The 14794-nt window shown below is 42.4% G+C and overlaps 1 protein-coding gene across 4 annotated transcripts in view; it reads left to right on the top strand.

Annotated features, from left to right (window-relative positions):
• Window positions 1–14794, top strand: part of SPEF2 (sperm flagellar 2) — a 90142-nt gene that overhangs the window by 6788 nt on the left and 68560 nt on the right. For all 4 annotated transcript variants that reach the window (XM_081929533.1, XM_081929532.1, XM_081929531.1 and 1 more), the window contains exons 3-9: window positions 141–393; window positions 4448–4618; window positions 7459–7599; window positions 7973–8049; window positions 10585–10783; window positions 11803–11991; window positions 13218–13405. In XM_081929533.1, the coding sequence (XP_081785659.1) occupies window positions 141–393; window positions 4448–4618; window positions 7459–7599; window positions 7973–8049; window positions 10585–10783; window positions 11803–11991; window positions 13218–13405 (1218 nt within the window). The remainder of the gene's footprint in view (window positions 1–140; window positions 394–4447; window positions 4619–7458; window positions 7600–7972; window positions 8050–10584; window positions 10784–11802; window positions 11992–13217; window positions 13406–14794) is intronic.

The raw sequence follows: 14794 nt of genomic DNA, 5'->3' as shown, positions 1-14794 counted from the left end.
TTTTGTTTAGCTCTATCTCTCTATAAATGAACATGCTTATTGAAGAATGCTGGGCTTTGGGATCAGTTTTTGGGAAGATTTTCACATTTCGAAGGAACCAGAACCTTATATATAATTGCAGAGTCTGTTTATGTTTTCAGGCTTGCCAGTGCGAAACTTAACAACTTTTCTCGCATGGAGCCCACCCTTCAACTCCTGGGCGTGCAGTTTGACCAGAATGTGGCCCGAAACATCATGACAGAGCAGCATGGAGCTGCCACCAAACTGATCTACCAATTGTATGTGGCTCTAGAGAAAAAGAAAAAAGCAGGACTCACTGGAGTTGCCATGGATGCAATGAGACCCTCAGCTCCCGCAAAGCTCAAGAGCGTGGGAACTGAAATGTATCGAGAGGTGAGCTTGTTGAGATAAAAACACCTTTCCCAACAGAGAAGCAGAACATCACATGTGACTATACCTGTCAGATATATACCTATGACACGAGAGATCAAAATAGAATTCCTGTAAACTAAATGTCTGTTTTGTCTACTGAATACTGCAGGGACTTAATTAATGGGAGTTGTAGTTCAGCACCACTTTCAAGACACATATTGGCTACCTCTGCTCTAGAGGTTACTCTAAATTCGCTTTCACCAAACTAATAGCCACTTTAAGAACTCTCTGATCTCTTTGCTTCACATTGACCCATCAGGTATCTGCATAGTTCCTTGCATTTTCAGACTCACAACAAATAGCTTTGGCCATTCGTTCCTGGTTTCTATCTTGGCAAGCTGAAACTGGGCAAAAGGCCCAGAAGGCTAAATAAGGAGATCAGAGCTGTAAATCTTTCAGAACATATGTTCCATCCTCACACATACATCCTCACTCTGTATAAGCTGGCTGTACTACCATAAGGGCAAGAATAAATTAGCTACATATTTCAGGCCAAATCTACACTGAGGTAGCTGGCATTCCTTTTCACTTGCAAACCTTCTCTTTGATTTAGTTTTGCTCAGGGTAGGTTTGATTTAAATCAAATCGATTTAAAACACGATTTAAACCACTAGTCAGTAAGACTTGATTTAAATCACTTTTTTTTTTTTTTACAGAAAGGCATTCCTGCTGGTATAATCTTAATATTTACAATCAGATGAAGGTTTCATTTTTGGAATAATAAATCTTCAAAGTTGTTTTTACAGTTATGTCAAAAATTACTGATTTGTTTATACTATTAGAAATACATAGATAATTATGAAATTATTGTGAGGTTTAGTAAGTTAACTGTTTATATTTGGACAACTTTTCTCCTGTACTTTATTGGAAGGAGAAAAACAATCATTTCCTTAATAACAATTTAAACAATTTTTTAAACTAAAACAATAACATTATAGCATATGTCTCCATGTTTGTTAACTGATGTGATTAAACATTTTTTTAAAAAAACTTAGACTGATTTCCAGCACACATGAAAACCAAAACAAATCCTTATTTCCTAATGGCCTTTGGACTATAATACAACTTAAATAGAAAACTATCTTTAGAAAGATTTTTTTTCCTCCAAAAGCATTTTATTTTAAAAATCTAATTTAAATCAAAAAAATAAATTTAAATTTTAAAAAAATCTGATTTAAATAATAAAAAATGATTTTTAAATTTATTTTTTTAAAAAATCATTGGCTTTTATGCTCCCTGGTTTTGCTTCATGAAGTATTTCATTTACGTTGATTTGAGCTGTTTCACTAAACAATAATTTAACAGATACTTTCATCAGATTGCTGGATACTTGACAAAGCTTTCTGAAAAAATGTAGCCTTGAGCCAGCAAGGGATAATTCATGTGTAGAAGCAGGCATTCATGCATGTGCCCCTCTCTGGAGCCATGTCCACAAATAGGTGTAGTGCTCAGGGTTTCTAACCTTATCCAGCAGCTTTAGGTGTTTGTGTAGCCTCAGCTAGTAGCTAAGCCGAAGCGCTGATCAGCAATCAGTGCTTACTTAACCACCCATTCCTGGTCAATGCACCAACATTAATTGAATTCTCTAATCATTTGCTCAATAGCATCCCAGGGAAACAGATAAAAACTAGGATTATAACAGAAGCAAATCATTCTGTTTGTTGGTGTATGGTGCTTCATTGGAGGAATATTATAATCTTCATATAGCAAATGGAGATATGAGGAAATAGTAATAAAATAAATCAGTATAATGCAATATAGCAATGTAATACTTTTAGAAAAAATAGCTTTTAAATGTCCTAAGGATTTGGCCACCTTCTAACTTCCTCTAGCCCAACTAGTTGTGAAATTGAATTTCTAAATTCTCTCACATATTTACATTTTGGAAGAGCTACTCATCCAGGTCTGCAGCTGGGCAAAAGCATGCTAAGCAGAGTTGAATAGGGAGCAAGCAGAGAGTGAAAATGATTCCGTGAAGCACCTTTTATATTGAACAGGAACTGTATCTGGAAGATGGAATTTCCCATCTTTTATATCAATGTAATTACTTGTGTAGGGACGCAGGTGGCGCTGTGGGTTAAAGCCTCAGCGCCTAGGACTTGCCGATCGAAAGGTCGGCGGTTCGAATCCCTGCGGCGGGGTGCGCTCCCGCTGCTCGGTCCCAGCGCCTGCCAACCTAGCAGTTCGAAAGCACCTCCGGGTGCGAGTAGATAAATAGGGACCGCTTACCAGCGGGAAGGTAAACGGCGTTTCCGTGTGCGGCTCTGGCTCGCCAGAGCAGCGATGTCACGCTGGCCACGTGACCCGGAAGTGTCTCCGGACAGCGCTGGCCTCTTAAGTGAGATGGGCGCACAACCCCAGAGTCTGTCAAGACTGGCCCGTATGGGCAGGGGTACCTTTACCTTTACCTTTAATTACTTGTGTAGGTGAGCTTACATAAAATGTCGATTGCGGATTACAATAATCTAAGCATAACTGGAAACCTTACTTCTTCTCCACCTAGAGTATGTGCATTCCAGTGTTTGCTTTCCAAAACAGCTCAGTAATGCCACGATTCCATGTATGTTTGGGCACCAAGGCTGTCGTCTTCTTCACATTCCTTAGCAGCACATTATGCTGATGGTATGAAATTTCCTTCTAATCATATTGTCATCCAAGATGTCAAAATCTCACACGACTGTCACTGAGAAGCAGCAAATATTTCCAAGCACAGTTAATTTTTTCCATTCCTGTCATCACCATAGCTGCCAATTAAAAAAGAGTAAGACTTAGCAGATTCGCTGATTTAGCAGAAATCAAAGGTGGTGGCTGCCACCTTTAGTTCTGCAGATTACAAACAATAGTGCTTGGACCATATTGGCTGGCAGTGGATGCTGTTAATCTGGACATTGCTAGCTCTGCAAAACTATGAAATACAGCAAACAGTATTAGGGATGGGGGAGAAATTTGACTTGATTCACATTTAAAGGTAAACCTACCCAGTTCACACTTTCTTAAATAATGTGGAGATGCAGCCATCCTTTAAAAATTCCACTCCTCTGAATTTTTGCAGTACAGTTCTTAGGCAAAGTAATGTGTAAAAAAATGCAGATTTTAGGGTAGACTGCGTATTAAAAATGCATATATTAACTGCACATACTAAAAGGTGTTATATAATGGAAAATGTGTACATTTAGGGAAATTGCATACAAACATGCATATATTAGGAGAAATTCACACTAAGAAGCTGGTGAATTTTCACAAGCCCCTCCCTTTTTTATTTAAAAAAAATGCAAACTGATGTGGAAATGTAGAGAACTGAAGTTTGGAAAAAGGAGAAACTGAAATCAGTGGATTCACTCATCCCTGTAGCTGTGAGTTAAGGGACGCGGGTGACGCTGTGGGTTACACCACAGAGGCTAGGACTTGCTGACCAGAAGGTCAGCGGTTTGAATCGCTGCGACGGGGTGAGCTCCCGTTGCTTGGTCCCTGCTCCTGCCCACCTAGCAGTTCGAAAGCACATCAAAGTGCAAGTAGATAAATACCGGTGGGAAGGTAAACAGCGTTTCCCTGTGCTGCTCTGGTTCACCAGAAGCGGCTTGGTCATGCTGGCCACATGACCCGGAAGCTGTACGCCTGCTCCCTCAGCCAATAAAGTGAGATGAGCGCCGCAACCCCAGAGTCGGCCACAACTGGAACTAATGGTCAGGGGTACCTTTACCTTTTATCCAAAACTAGGCCAAGATAAACTATGTTTCAGACATGTAAAAAGTTGTCCTAATTTGACCAGGGCTTAGAGGTAGAGCATTTGCCTTGCATGTAATTCAGGCCCTGGTATCTCTAGTTAAAAGAAGCTGGCAGGAGGGGATGTGAAGAACTTTTCTTTGCCTGAGAACTTAGAGATCTGCTGCCAGTCAGAGTAGGCAATGCTTGGTTAGATGGAGAAAAAGTTATGTCTAAGTATAAGGAGTTTACTATGTCTCAATGCGGTATATAAAGATTTCTTCAAATCTTTTGGAAAATCTTCTCATTTCAGCGCCTTAAATGTTTAGTGCCGCGTCAGGTAGACTTGACCCTGCAGCAGATTTCAGACAACTTTCACAGCAAAGCCAAGGACCTCGAAAGTCAGATAGCTCGGATGCAGTTTGTGGAGCAACAGCAAGCAAAGAAAATTCAGGCGGAAAAAATCGTTGAACAATTTGAAAATGTGAGAAGCCTTTTTATAAAAACCTCAAAGCTGCAGGAAATGTTTGTGCATTGTTTTATGCTTAAGCCTATGAATTTTCCCGCCAGCCGCATCAAACACAATGGGAATTATTTCTAAGTAAATGAGGATTGTGTTGTATATATAATAGAAAGCTAATGGAGTTAAATTGTAGTGTTTTCATTTAATTCAGCTAGAACTGGTTCCGTTTGCCCCACAAAGCCTGTAGTATAGCGCTGAATCGGAGTGGAAAGCAATTGGCTTTTCGGAGGATTGCAGTTTGTTCCGATTTAGCACTAAAGAGTGTGTTTTCTAGGGGAAAGTAGTGGGTTAAAGGCAAAATCAATGGGGCTCTTGCCTAGAAAGCACGGGACAAGCATAAAACCTCTTGGACCCATGCTTTCCAGGCACAGGACAAGTAAAAGTGCGGACGATCCCTTAGTTTCATTTGTATATCGCTGAAGGTGATGCTGGAGTGTCATTCCAGTGCTTGGGGATGGGATTCAGGTTGCTTTTGAAGTATATGAATCCTAGACTGCAGGGGGCTTTAATAGCAAGCACCAGTGCCTTGCATTTAGCCTGGCAGCAAATTGGCAACTAATGCAGTTCTTGCAAAGCTGGCTGAATAGGTTATTGTCTCCCAATAGGAGGGACACAAGCTGCATCGTGCAACACTGTTAACTTCCATTTTGCCAACATTTCCTGGATAAATTTGCACTAAATCTTCTTGGCAATCACGTTGGCAGTGGCTGTAGGTAGACTTCAGTGGGAGGTCAAGAATGTGGTCTGTTGCCATTTTTGCAAAGGAAGCAAAATGTTATGCTGAATTCCATTGCGTTGCATTTTTCTTTGAAATCCAGTTATATTCCTCAGCAAATGATCATATGGAACAACTAATTGCCCTGAGTGGGGATATGCATCTCTTTGGGTGTCAAAAGACACATTCAGTCAGTTTAATCATGGGGCACAAATGACCGGTGGGGTGGAGATCCATATCTGCAGTGGTTGCAAGTGTGGAAAGTTGCTTCTAGGCATAAGTCTTCTTCCTGAATTTGGGTGGGGTTTTTTTTTTTTTACCTTTGGTCAAATACCACCCCCCCAACTTTTCAAGCTTTGCACATCCATGCAAAAACTCTTTACCTACTCCCATTTTATTTGAATCATTTACTTAACAATATGCCTCAATAACAGTTTGATCTAGGGCATCATCATTTGGAATAAGACACCAGTCCAAAGCAATTGGGTTTAGGCTTTCAGTCGCTCCACCCCTGCTACTTTGAACACTGACAGGGGAGGCTATTTCCAATGCAACATTTCACGATTCCTGAAATAGGTTTTAGCCTGAAGCTTGACTTCTGAACATTAGAAAATGAACCCTGCTGTGATAAATCATGTTATTTAGCTGCAGTTTCTATGGGAAATTTAAAAAGGTGTTTTTTATAAATAGCAATTTTTCAACTTATGCTGAGTCACACTTCCAGTGCACTTGCATGAGGTGGCAGACTACTTTTCAATTACATCTTCATTATAGATGTTCAGCTTGTTACTCTGTGATTATTAAAGTAAATAGGACCGGCACCAGGTTTTGAGGGGGCATGTGCCAAAGTGCTAGCTTGTGGGGCGCCCTGTGTAGGTATAGCTGCCATTATTATGGGCAGCTTAGAGCCACCATTTTCAGTTTTCTCCAAGCTGTCTCACCCGAGGAGTACAAAGTAGCTGTCAGCTAACAGTGGGCCCTGTGTTAAGACTAGGAACCCACTGGGGCACCCTGGTGATTGCCTGAGGATGCTGCATATTGCCACCAAGTGTGAAAATCGTGTAGGTTGTGAGGAATGTGCCATCCCACACCCAGCAGCAAGTTCCTCCTGTGTGACATGGTAGGATGTCCTATCGCAGTCTGGGTAGCACTTGACAAACAGGAGGCAGGGCTCTGTGTGACTTGCACTACCCTGTAGCCCATCATTTGCTTGCAGAGAAGCCACCCCTGGGGATGCTCATTAGTAAAACATCTGCTTTGCATTTAGAAGGTCCAAGGTTCCATTCCCAGCATCTCCAGGTAGGGCTGGGAGAGACTCCTGCCCCATATCCTAGAGAGCCACTGCCAGTCAGTGCAGACAGTACTGAGCTAGATAGACCAGTGGTCTGATTCCGTATAAGGGAGTTTCCTATGTTCTTATGTAACAAATAGGGACACGGGTGGCACTGTGGTCTAAGCCACTGAGCCTCTTGGGCTTGCCCAAGGTCAGCGGTTTGAATCCCCATGATGGGGTCAGCTCCCGTTGCTTTGTTCCAGCTCCTGCCAACCTAGCAGTTTGAAAGCACACCAGTACAAGCAGAAAAATAGGTACTGCAGTGGTGGGAAGGTAAACGGCGTTTCTATGCACTCTGGTTTCCGTCATGTTGTTCCATTGCACCAGAAGCGGTTTAGTCATGCTGGCCACACGACCCGGAAAGCTGTCTGCTGACAAATGCCGGCTCCCTTGGCCTGAAAGCAAGATGAACATCACAACCCCATAGTCGCCTTTGACTGGACTTAACTGTCCAGGGGTCCAACATGTAACAAATGCCAAATGGTAAGAAATGGCAAACTTATTTGAGATGCTGTTTATAGTGATTACAAGGCCTTTAACTTCTCATAATATCTCATTTTCTTTTTGCTTTGTTTTTTTTTAAAAAAACAAAAAGCTCCCATTATTTACTCCTCCCAATTTTCTAATATGTTTGTGACCTTTGTGTGGGCAGAAAGTGACTCTAATATGATAGCGCTTTGTGGGTAATTAATACTTACTCAACAGTCAGTAGCCAGTTTTAAATAGCTTATTACCTTCTCATTGGATATTTAGAAAATGGTAGAAAATCGAAGGCAGCATGAAATAATGGCTAAAATTCAAGCAGCAATTATCCAGATTCCCAAACCAGTACTGCAGCGCCCCGTCAAGGCAATTGAAGACCAAAAGATTATGAGAAGGAGGAAGGAAGCAGAGGTAAGTTCTGAACTTTTAGAACTGGAAATTAAAAAAATCATAGGCAGAGAAATGCACTAAGTATTCATTGCTCTGGCACTGCATCCCAAAAGCCTCCACTTGGAAACAAAGTTTGCTTAATGAGATTTGGAGGGGGGAAAGTATTTGTAGAATTATCAGTTATGTAGCTATGGAATTAATCATCCATTGTGTATCATGATGTCTGAAGAAAGTGTGCATGTATGTGTACGTGGAATTCTGGTAGAATAGCTCTTGGGAAGGGGCTTGGAGACCCTGAAGGTGTGTGGCCTTTGAGCTGAAGAAAATGCCTCCCCTGTGTTGCAGGGTATTGAACAAAACAAAGGAGATTCAGATGTGCCTACTTATTTTTCAGATCACCTATGCAGAAATTAAGAAGTTTGAAAAGCAGATGAAGAAAGAGAGTGGTATGCCTACCAGGCTCACTGAGAGGTAATGTTTGGAACAAGTGACTTCTGGGTAGACTTGCTGTTCCACGTGGAAACTGAAGCAAGTGAGGGTCTCCCAGTCTTGAAGCTGCCAGTCACCTGGTTAATAAGCATTCTTTCTAGGCAAATAGCTTGTCATGCAGATGGGCAGATAAAATGTGTCGGAAGTTACTGCACTGACATTAAATTCTGCTTGCTGGAAACATTGCCTTCTTCGTTTTAATTTTTTGTTGGAAGTACATTATATTGACTTGTGGTTTATTATACGCATGCTTTTTCACGTGCTATTGGAGTGATATATACAGTTTAAGAATCTTGGTATATATTTCCACTCCAGAGTGTCTTGGGGTTCCTAAAGCAATTGTAGGGCTTCAGATGAAAACCTTTCTGTCCACTTTCTCCACGCCAGATATCCTGCTACACCCCTTACTTGCCTTTTTTGTAAAGTAAAACTCCCAATTGCTGTTTCCTTTCTCAAAGGGGAGTTGTTCTAGCTTCATGATAATTTTGGTTGCCATTTTCTGAACCTTTTTCAGCCCAACAACATTTTTTTTTTAGGTGTGTTGACCAGAACTGGATTCCAAGTGCACTAACTATAATTGGAAATATTATTTTCAGTTCCTTTCCTAATGATCACCGATGTGAAATTTGCATCTTTCACAGCTGCCACACTCTGGTTCACCATTTTCAATTACCATTTTCACCAAGATCCCAATATTTTCTTCATGGCCAGTCTCTCACCAGTTAAGACCCCATTAGGATATATGTGAAGTTAGAACAGTTTGTCCCAATGCATGGTACATCACATTACACTTGCTTACAGTGAATTGCATTTGGCATTTTACTGACAATTCAGCCAGTTTGGAGAGAACCTTCTCAAGCTCTCTGCAGTCCTTTTCTCTTCTTGTCACCCTGAGCAATTTATTATTATGAACAAAGTTAGTCATTTAATTGCTCACCCCTTACTCCAGAGATCAATACTGAACACCGAGAGACCTCAGCTGTTACATCCTTCCACTGTCAGAACCTGCTCTCTAATTCCTGCTATTTAAGCATTTACTGATCCATAAGACGACCTGTCCTTTTATCCCATGACTATTAAACTTACTCAGGAGTCTTCAGCCAGCGATTTTATCAAACGCTTTCTGAAAGTCATGTGTGCTCCGTTGGATCACTCCATCCACTTTCATTGCCTAATCCTAACCCTCTCTTCCATTTGGAAGTCTGAACCATTTTCAGTAGCATCCCTTAGTGATGACTTATCCTGAACTTCAACAGTAAATGCCTTTCCCCCAACTATACTTTTAAAAAGGCTGTTCTGCCAATAGATTTTATGCACCAGCAGTTCAGGTTCTATACATGTTCAAATGCAGCAAATGGATCATAGGGGAGCTATGCTGATCTTCTTTTTTATATACTGCCCTTTGGTCATATTCCCAGGACAATTTCCAAAAAGAATTAAACAATTAAAATCAAAATCCAAAAAACCCCTGAATCATCTATAAGAGCCACAAACTGTATGAAACAGTCAAAGAGCTAAATACCCTCTCTTCCCTCCATCACCTACCCACCCACTTCATGGTTGTTCCAATCTGGATTGTGTGTCCTCACCCCAGCACCCAGCACATCCCCTATATAGTAAACAAAAAACCCCAAGCGTGTAAAGGCCAGACACATGATTAGCATCCCATCTAGTTTCACGCTTGAGCACCATGGGACAGCAGCTGCCTCCTTTTTGTTGAATGTTCTCCTTTCAGCACTTTTCGAAAGGGCGGTAGGGAAGTAAAATGGAGACAGCCCAGGCTCCCAGTGTTGGTATACTGCCGGGGAGACGGGGGCATCAGGCAAGCCCCCAGCTGGCTCCAGCCACCGGCCGGCAGCCGGGCGATCACCGGTTCCCAGAACAGCATCAATCAATCAGTGACTCGAGCCTCAGTAGCCTTCTGAAGCTACCAAGCACGCTAATTAGCAATACAAAAGCAATATACAAAATGGAAGTTCCCAGCAGACTGTGCTGGAAGTAAACAGGCATGTGACACACAACAGTCATGCCTTTACCTTTTAAGGTGGAATGGAACTATGTCCTAACACCCAGAACTTTAAAGTCCTAAAGACTTTGGAGGAAGATAGAAGCATGTAAGTAAAAAACAGATGCTCCTCCTTTCTTTAAACAGTTTCTGCCACCATCGCAAAGTGGTTGCGGCATTCCTATAGGTCTCCTGGATCTTCTCACCTCAAAGTGCCTCCCTTCTGAAGAAGGGCGCCACATCTGTGACATAGAACCCTTCCTCAGAGCAAGGCATCATGGGGGCAAGATGGCCCTGGAGAGCCATAGGAGGCTGAAGCTGCAAAAGTGGAGAGGTGCTTCCTGAAATGCTCTGATTCCACACACAAACACTATGCAACTCTATAAAGCTCCGTGAAAGGATTGACAGCACTGTGAAAATCATTGACAATATTCACAACATTTGATGAGACAGATTGGTGGCAGTTCTTTTGTGCCTTATATAACACCTGATGCCCCCAATTATTATTTTAGCATGGTGCATTCGGCAGTGCCTTCACAGGAACTGGATACAACTCCAGCCATCACTGACCTGTTGAACACCTACTCAGATGATGAATATATCAGGAAAATTCAAAAACGTCTTGAGGAGGATACCTTTGCCCGCGAACAACGGGAGAAAAGACGACGGAAGATGTTAAGGGAGCAACTAATAGCCCATGAAGCACAAGAAGTGAGTTAGATGTACTGCTTTCTCAGATTTTTGGGTTACACACTGACAAAGTGGCAGCGAGTTATCAGTTTGTGCTAAGATACACAACTATCATAGTGAGGCCCATTAGTGAAGGGAAATCTGTAGCTGGGCATTTTCAGGGACTGGCAGGACACTGACAAGTGTGCACCGGGAAAGGGGGCTGGAGTCTGACTTGGGAGTGGGGATCAGTGATTTGCGAGGAACTGTACCAGCCAAGAGGCAAGAGTTGGAAGGAGGGAAAGCTTCAGAGCTGCAGGGTGGAGCACAGGATGCATCAGGAGAGGAGAGAGAGGCAGGCCAGGGAAGTGAAGGGCTGGGTGCTTCCCCACCCTCTCCTTCTCCACTGTCTCCCAGAACCAGGAGGGGATTGAAAAGGGATGAGCAGAGGAAGGTTGCACAGAGGCATAGTCTCTGGCTGCTTGTGCGCAGCCAGTGGGGGGAAGATACATAAGCTGGTGGATGGGGCCTGGCCCCCTGTTGCTGCAACTGCTCCATAGAGCGCAAACCTGGGAATAGTGTGTGTAAGCATCCAGAGCTGTAGAAGCAACACTATATTTGAGAATAAAGAGTTAACTACCTGCTGTGTGTATTCCTTTGGCTGGGAAGCATCCTTGACAGCCATAGTTTTTATGGAGTCCAACCAAAACTGCAAACAAGCCTTCTTGTTCTTCAGAGCTCCTCATCAGGCTTGATGTTGAGCAAAATGGTAGCAAAAAAAAGCTGACATTATGCTGAAACTTCAAAGGGCAGCAGTTGTAGCAGTTTTCAGACTACATGCAGGGGCTCCTACTTAGCACTTAGTAATCTAATGTGCAGTGCAAAGTCATGCGTGATTATTTGGAAGCAGGTCCCTCTCAGTTCAATTGAGTTTACTCGCAAGTAAGTGAATTTAGGCCCTACCATGGATTTTCAGTTTGTTCTTTTGCTTTTTTCATACATAGCAAGGGGTGGAAGTAGTTAAGCATACTACCGTAGGTTGCTTTTTAATTTTATTTCAGGAGGCATATAGAGAAGAGCAGCTCATCAACAGGCTAATGAGACAATCCCAGCAAGAGCGGAGGATCGCTGTGCAACTGCTGCACGTGCGGCACGAGAAAGAAGTGATGTGGCAGAACAGGATTTACAGAGAAAAGCAGTTTGAAGAGAGACGGCTCAAAGAATTCCAAGAAGCTCTTGACAGAGAGGAGGTAAACATTCATTATTTTCTCCTCCATCGTCGTCATCTTTTTTTAAAAAAAGAAACCTCTTGGTCTGTCTTGCCTCTTACATTTGCCATTGCATTTATTCCGACTTGAATTTGCCTTCAAGATGCTTTGGAGGTATATGGTTAAAGGGCTCCAACTTGTTGCCAAAGAAACCCACGTAATCAGCAGAATAGAAGGACACAGAAAATGGCTGAATCTTAGTGCTTGGTGGAAGCGGAAGGTTATCAACTCCTCCAATATATACCAGTTTCCCTTAGGCTGGGAAGCAACTTTGTAAGCCTGGCCAGAACATTATTTTCTTAGTCTACTGCCAGAATTAGAGGATGCAAGGCCAGAACAAAATAATAATAATAATAATAATAATAATAATAATAATAATAATACAGCAAAGCCGTTTATTTATCTTTTTTGCAAGCATGAGCTGTTGTAGCATATATGCATACTAAGTGTTAGGTTTGGTTGCATTCTAATGCAGCTTGAAAGTGCTGAGAATGGTGTGCACTGTGGATGTGAATGCATTCGTCTTGTGCTGCCAGGTGGAGATTTGTCCCATGTAGGGGTTACGGCTAATTTACAGAGTGCACATAGCAGTACAATGGTACCTTGGGTTACATACGCTTCAGGTTACATACGCTTCAGGTTACAGACTCCGCTAACCCAGAAATAGTGCTTCAGGTTAAGATCTTTGCTTCAGGATGAGAACAGAAATCGTGCTCCGGCAGCGCGGCGACAGCAGGAGGCCCCATTAGCTAAAGTGGTGCTTCAGGTTAAGAACAGTTTCAGGTTAAGAACGGACCTCCGGAACGAATTAAGTACGTAACTAGAGTTTTCACTGTACTATGTTTGTATGTGTTGGCTTCTAGTCATCACTGTGCAGGCAAACAAACAGCCCAGGCTTCTCCCTGAGCTCCCTATTGGCTTGCTCCTCCCCTTTTCCCTAATAGTAATTAGCAGCAATGTGCAGTGTTGGGAAAACAGGTCAGCAATCCGGCCCCGCTGTGCTAGTCACTAATGCGCCACACCCCTCTTGGCCATCTCACAGTGATAAAGTAAGCTGCTCAAACCCACAGCCACTGAAATTCTGCAGCACTCCTCAAATTAGGCATTAAGAGAGAAAATGTTTGCAGTGGAAGGAGGTCACATGAGATCACATGGATCATGGAATTTGCATGACATTCTGCTTACTTTTTTTGCCCAACTCCTTTTAGGCCCTTGCGAAGCAAGAGAAAATTGAGCAGGAGGAACAGGCCCTGAAAGAAAGACAGCTGCATGCAATGCTTGCTGCCAAAAGAGCCGAAGATCGCTATAAGAAGCACTATTCAATTTGTTGGGAAGTGGTTGAGCAAATCATTGACTTATCAACTAAAATAGGAGAATATCGAACGCTGACAAACAAGTAAGTTGTTGTATCCTGGCGGGACTTGGCTTGGTTTACCCCCACTGAACTGGGGAAAGTAAATGTTTGACACTCATTCCAAAGCTGCAGAAATAGATCGTTCTTCATTAGGAGCCCCAAGAGTTTGGACAGTAAAGCAGCCAAGAAGCCACAGGCAAACAATCTGCAACCAAGTCAAAACACTTACTAATTCAGGATGGGTAACCAGTGGCTCTCCAGATCCTTTTGGACTTCATCTCCCACCATCCCTCACCATTGGCCAAGCTGACTGGGGCACGTGGGAGTTGGAGTCCAGCAACATCTGGAGGGCTACAGATTCGCCATCATTGACCTAGGTGATATCATTAGTCATTTAATTTTTAAAAAAGAAAAAAAAAATATCCTGTACATTTAATTATGTAAGAAACCAGTATATTTGTAACTGTGATTTACTCTTTCTTTGTTAAGCAGTTCATGTTTCTCATAATAGTTTGGATAATAGTAAAGAGAAAGCCATTTTGCGAGCTTATCTCCTGTTTATTTATTTTTAAATGTACATATCACAGAGGTTTACCACAAACATACATTGAACCATACGATAAAAACCATATACACATTTTAAAATCAGCTGTTTCAGAAGGTCATATGTTCATTGTCAGTGTAAGCATGGCAGCATAGGGAAGTTTTCAACAGGTTCTTTAAAGTTCAAACAGAAGGTTCCTTCTGAAACTTTATCGGCAGAGTCTTCCAGAAGACTAGGCCAATGACACTAGAGGCTCAGTTTCTTGTTGCTGTCAAATAAGTCTCGCCAATTTGGAGGACAGTGAATGACGCTCCTGCAGATGATCTCAGTGATCAAGGTGGGATATAATGGTTCATGCAGTCTGTAAGAGACCCTGAGTTGTTCAGGGCTTAAATTAATTAAAAGTCCTTAATGCACGTTGTTGAATCTTGCTTGGCTGCAGTTGGGCCAGTGCAGATGTTTTCTACAATGGTGTCTCATGTTGTCAGCCATGTTCCCCCATCAGCACTTTTGCTTCTTCATTCCGCACCAACCAGAGCTTCCAAACCGGGCCCAAGGGCAGCCCATCACATAGAGCCTTTTTGGAGTAATCCAGCCTCTAGGTTATCAACACATGAGCTACTCCTTTCTAGGAACTGGCAAACCAGACAGAATTGATAAGAAGCATTCCTAGCCACAGAGAACACTTGGGTTTAGTTTAGCATTACATCTGAACCTGGGCTTGTGGTTTGTCTTGCTCCAGACAAACCATGAGCTACAGTCAAGGTTTATTCTTGGTTCAGGATGAGCTTTGCTTCAGGATGAGAACAGAAATTGCGCGGTGGCGGCAGCGGGAGGCCCTATTAGCTAAAGTGGTGCTTCAGGTTAAGAACAGTTTCAGGTTAAGA

The sequence above is a fragment of the Podarcis melisellensis genome, assembly GCF_964234715.1.
Source record: "Podarcis melisellensis genome assembly, chromosome: 11".
Taxonomy (NCBI): domain Eukaryota; kingdom Metazoa; phylum Chordata; class Lepidosauria; order Squamata; family Lacertidae; genus Podarcis; species Podarcis melisellensis.
Note: the sequence above shows the minus strand (reverse complement) of the source record. Positions and strands in the feature narration are given on the sequence as shown.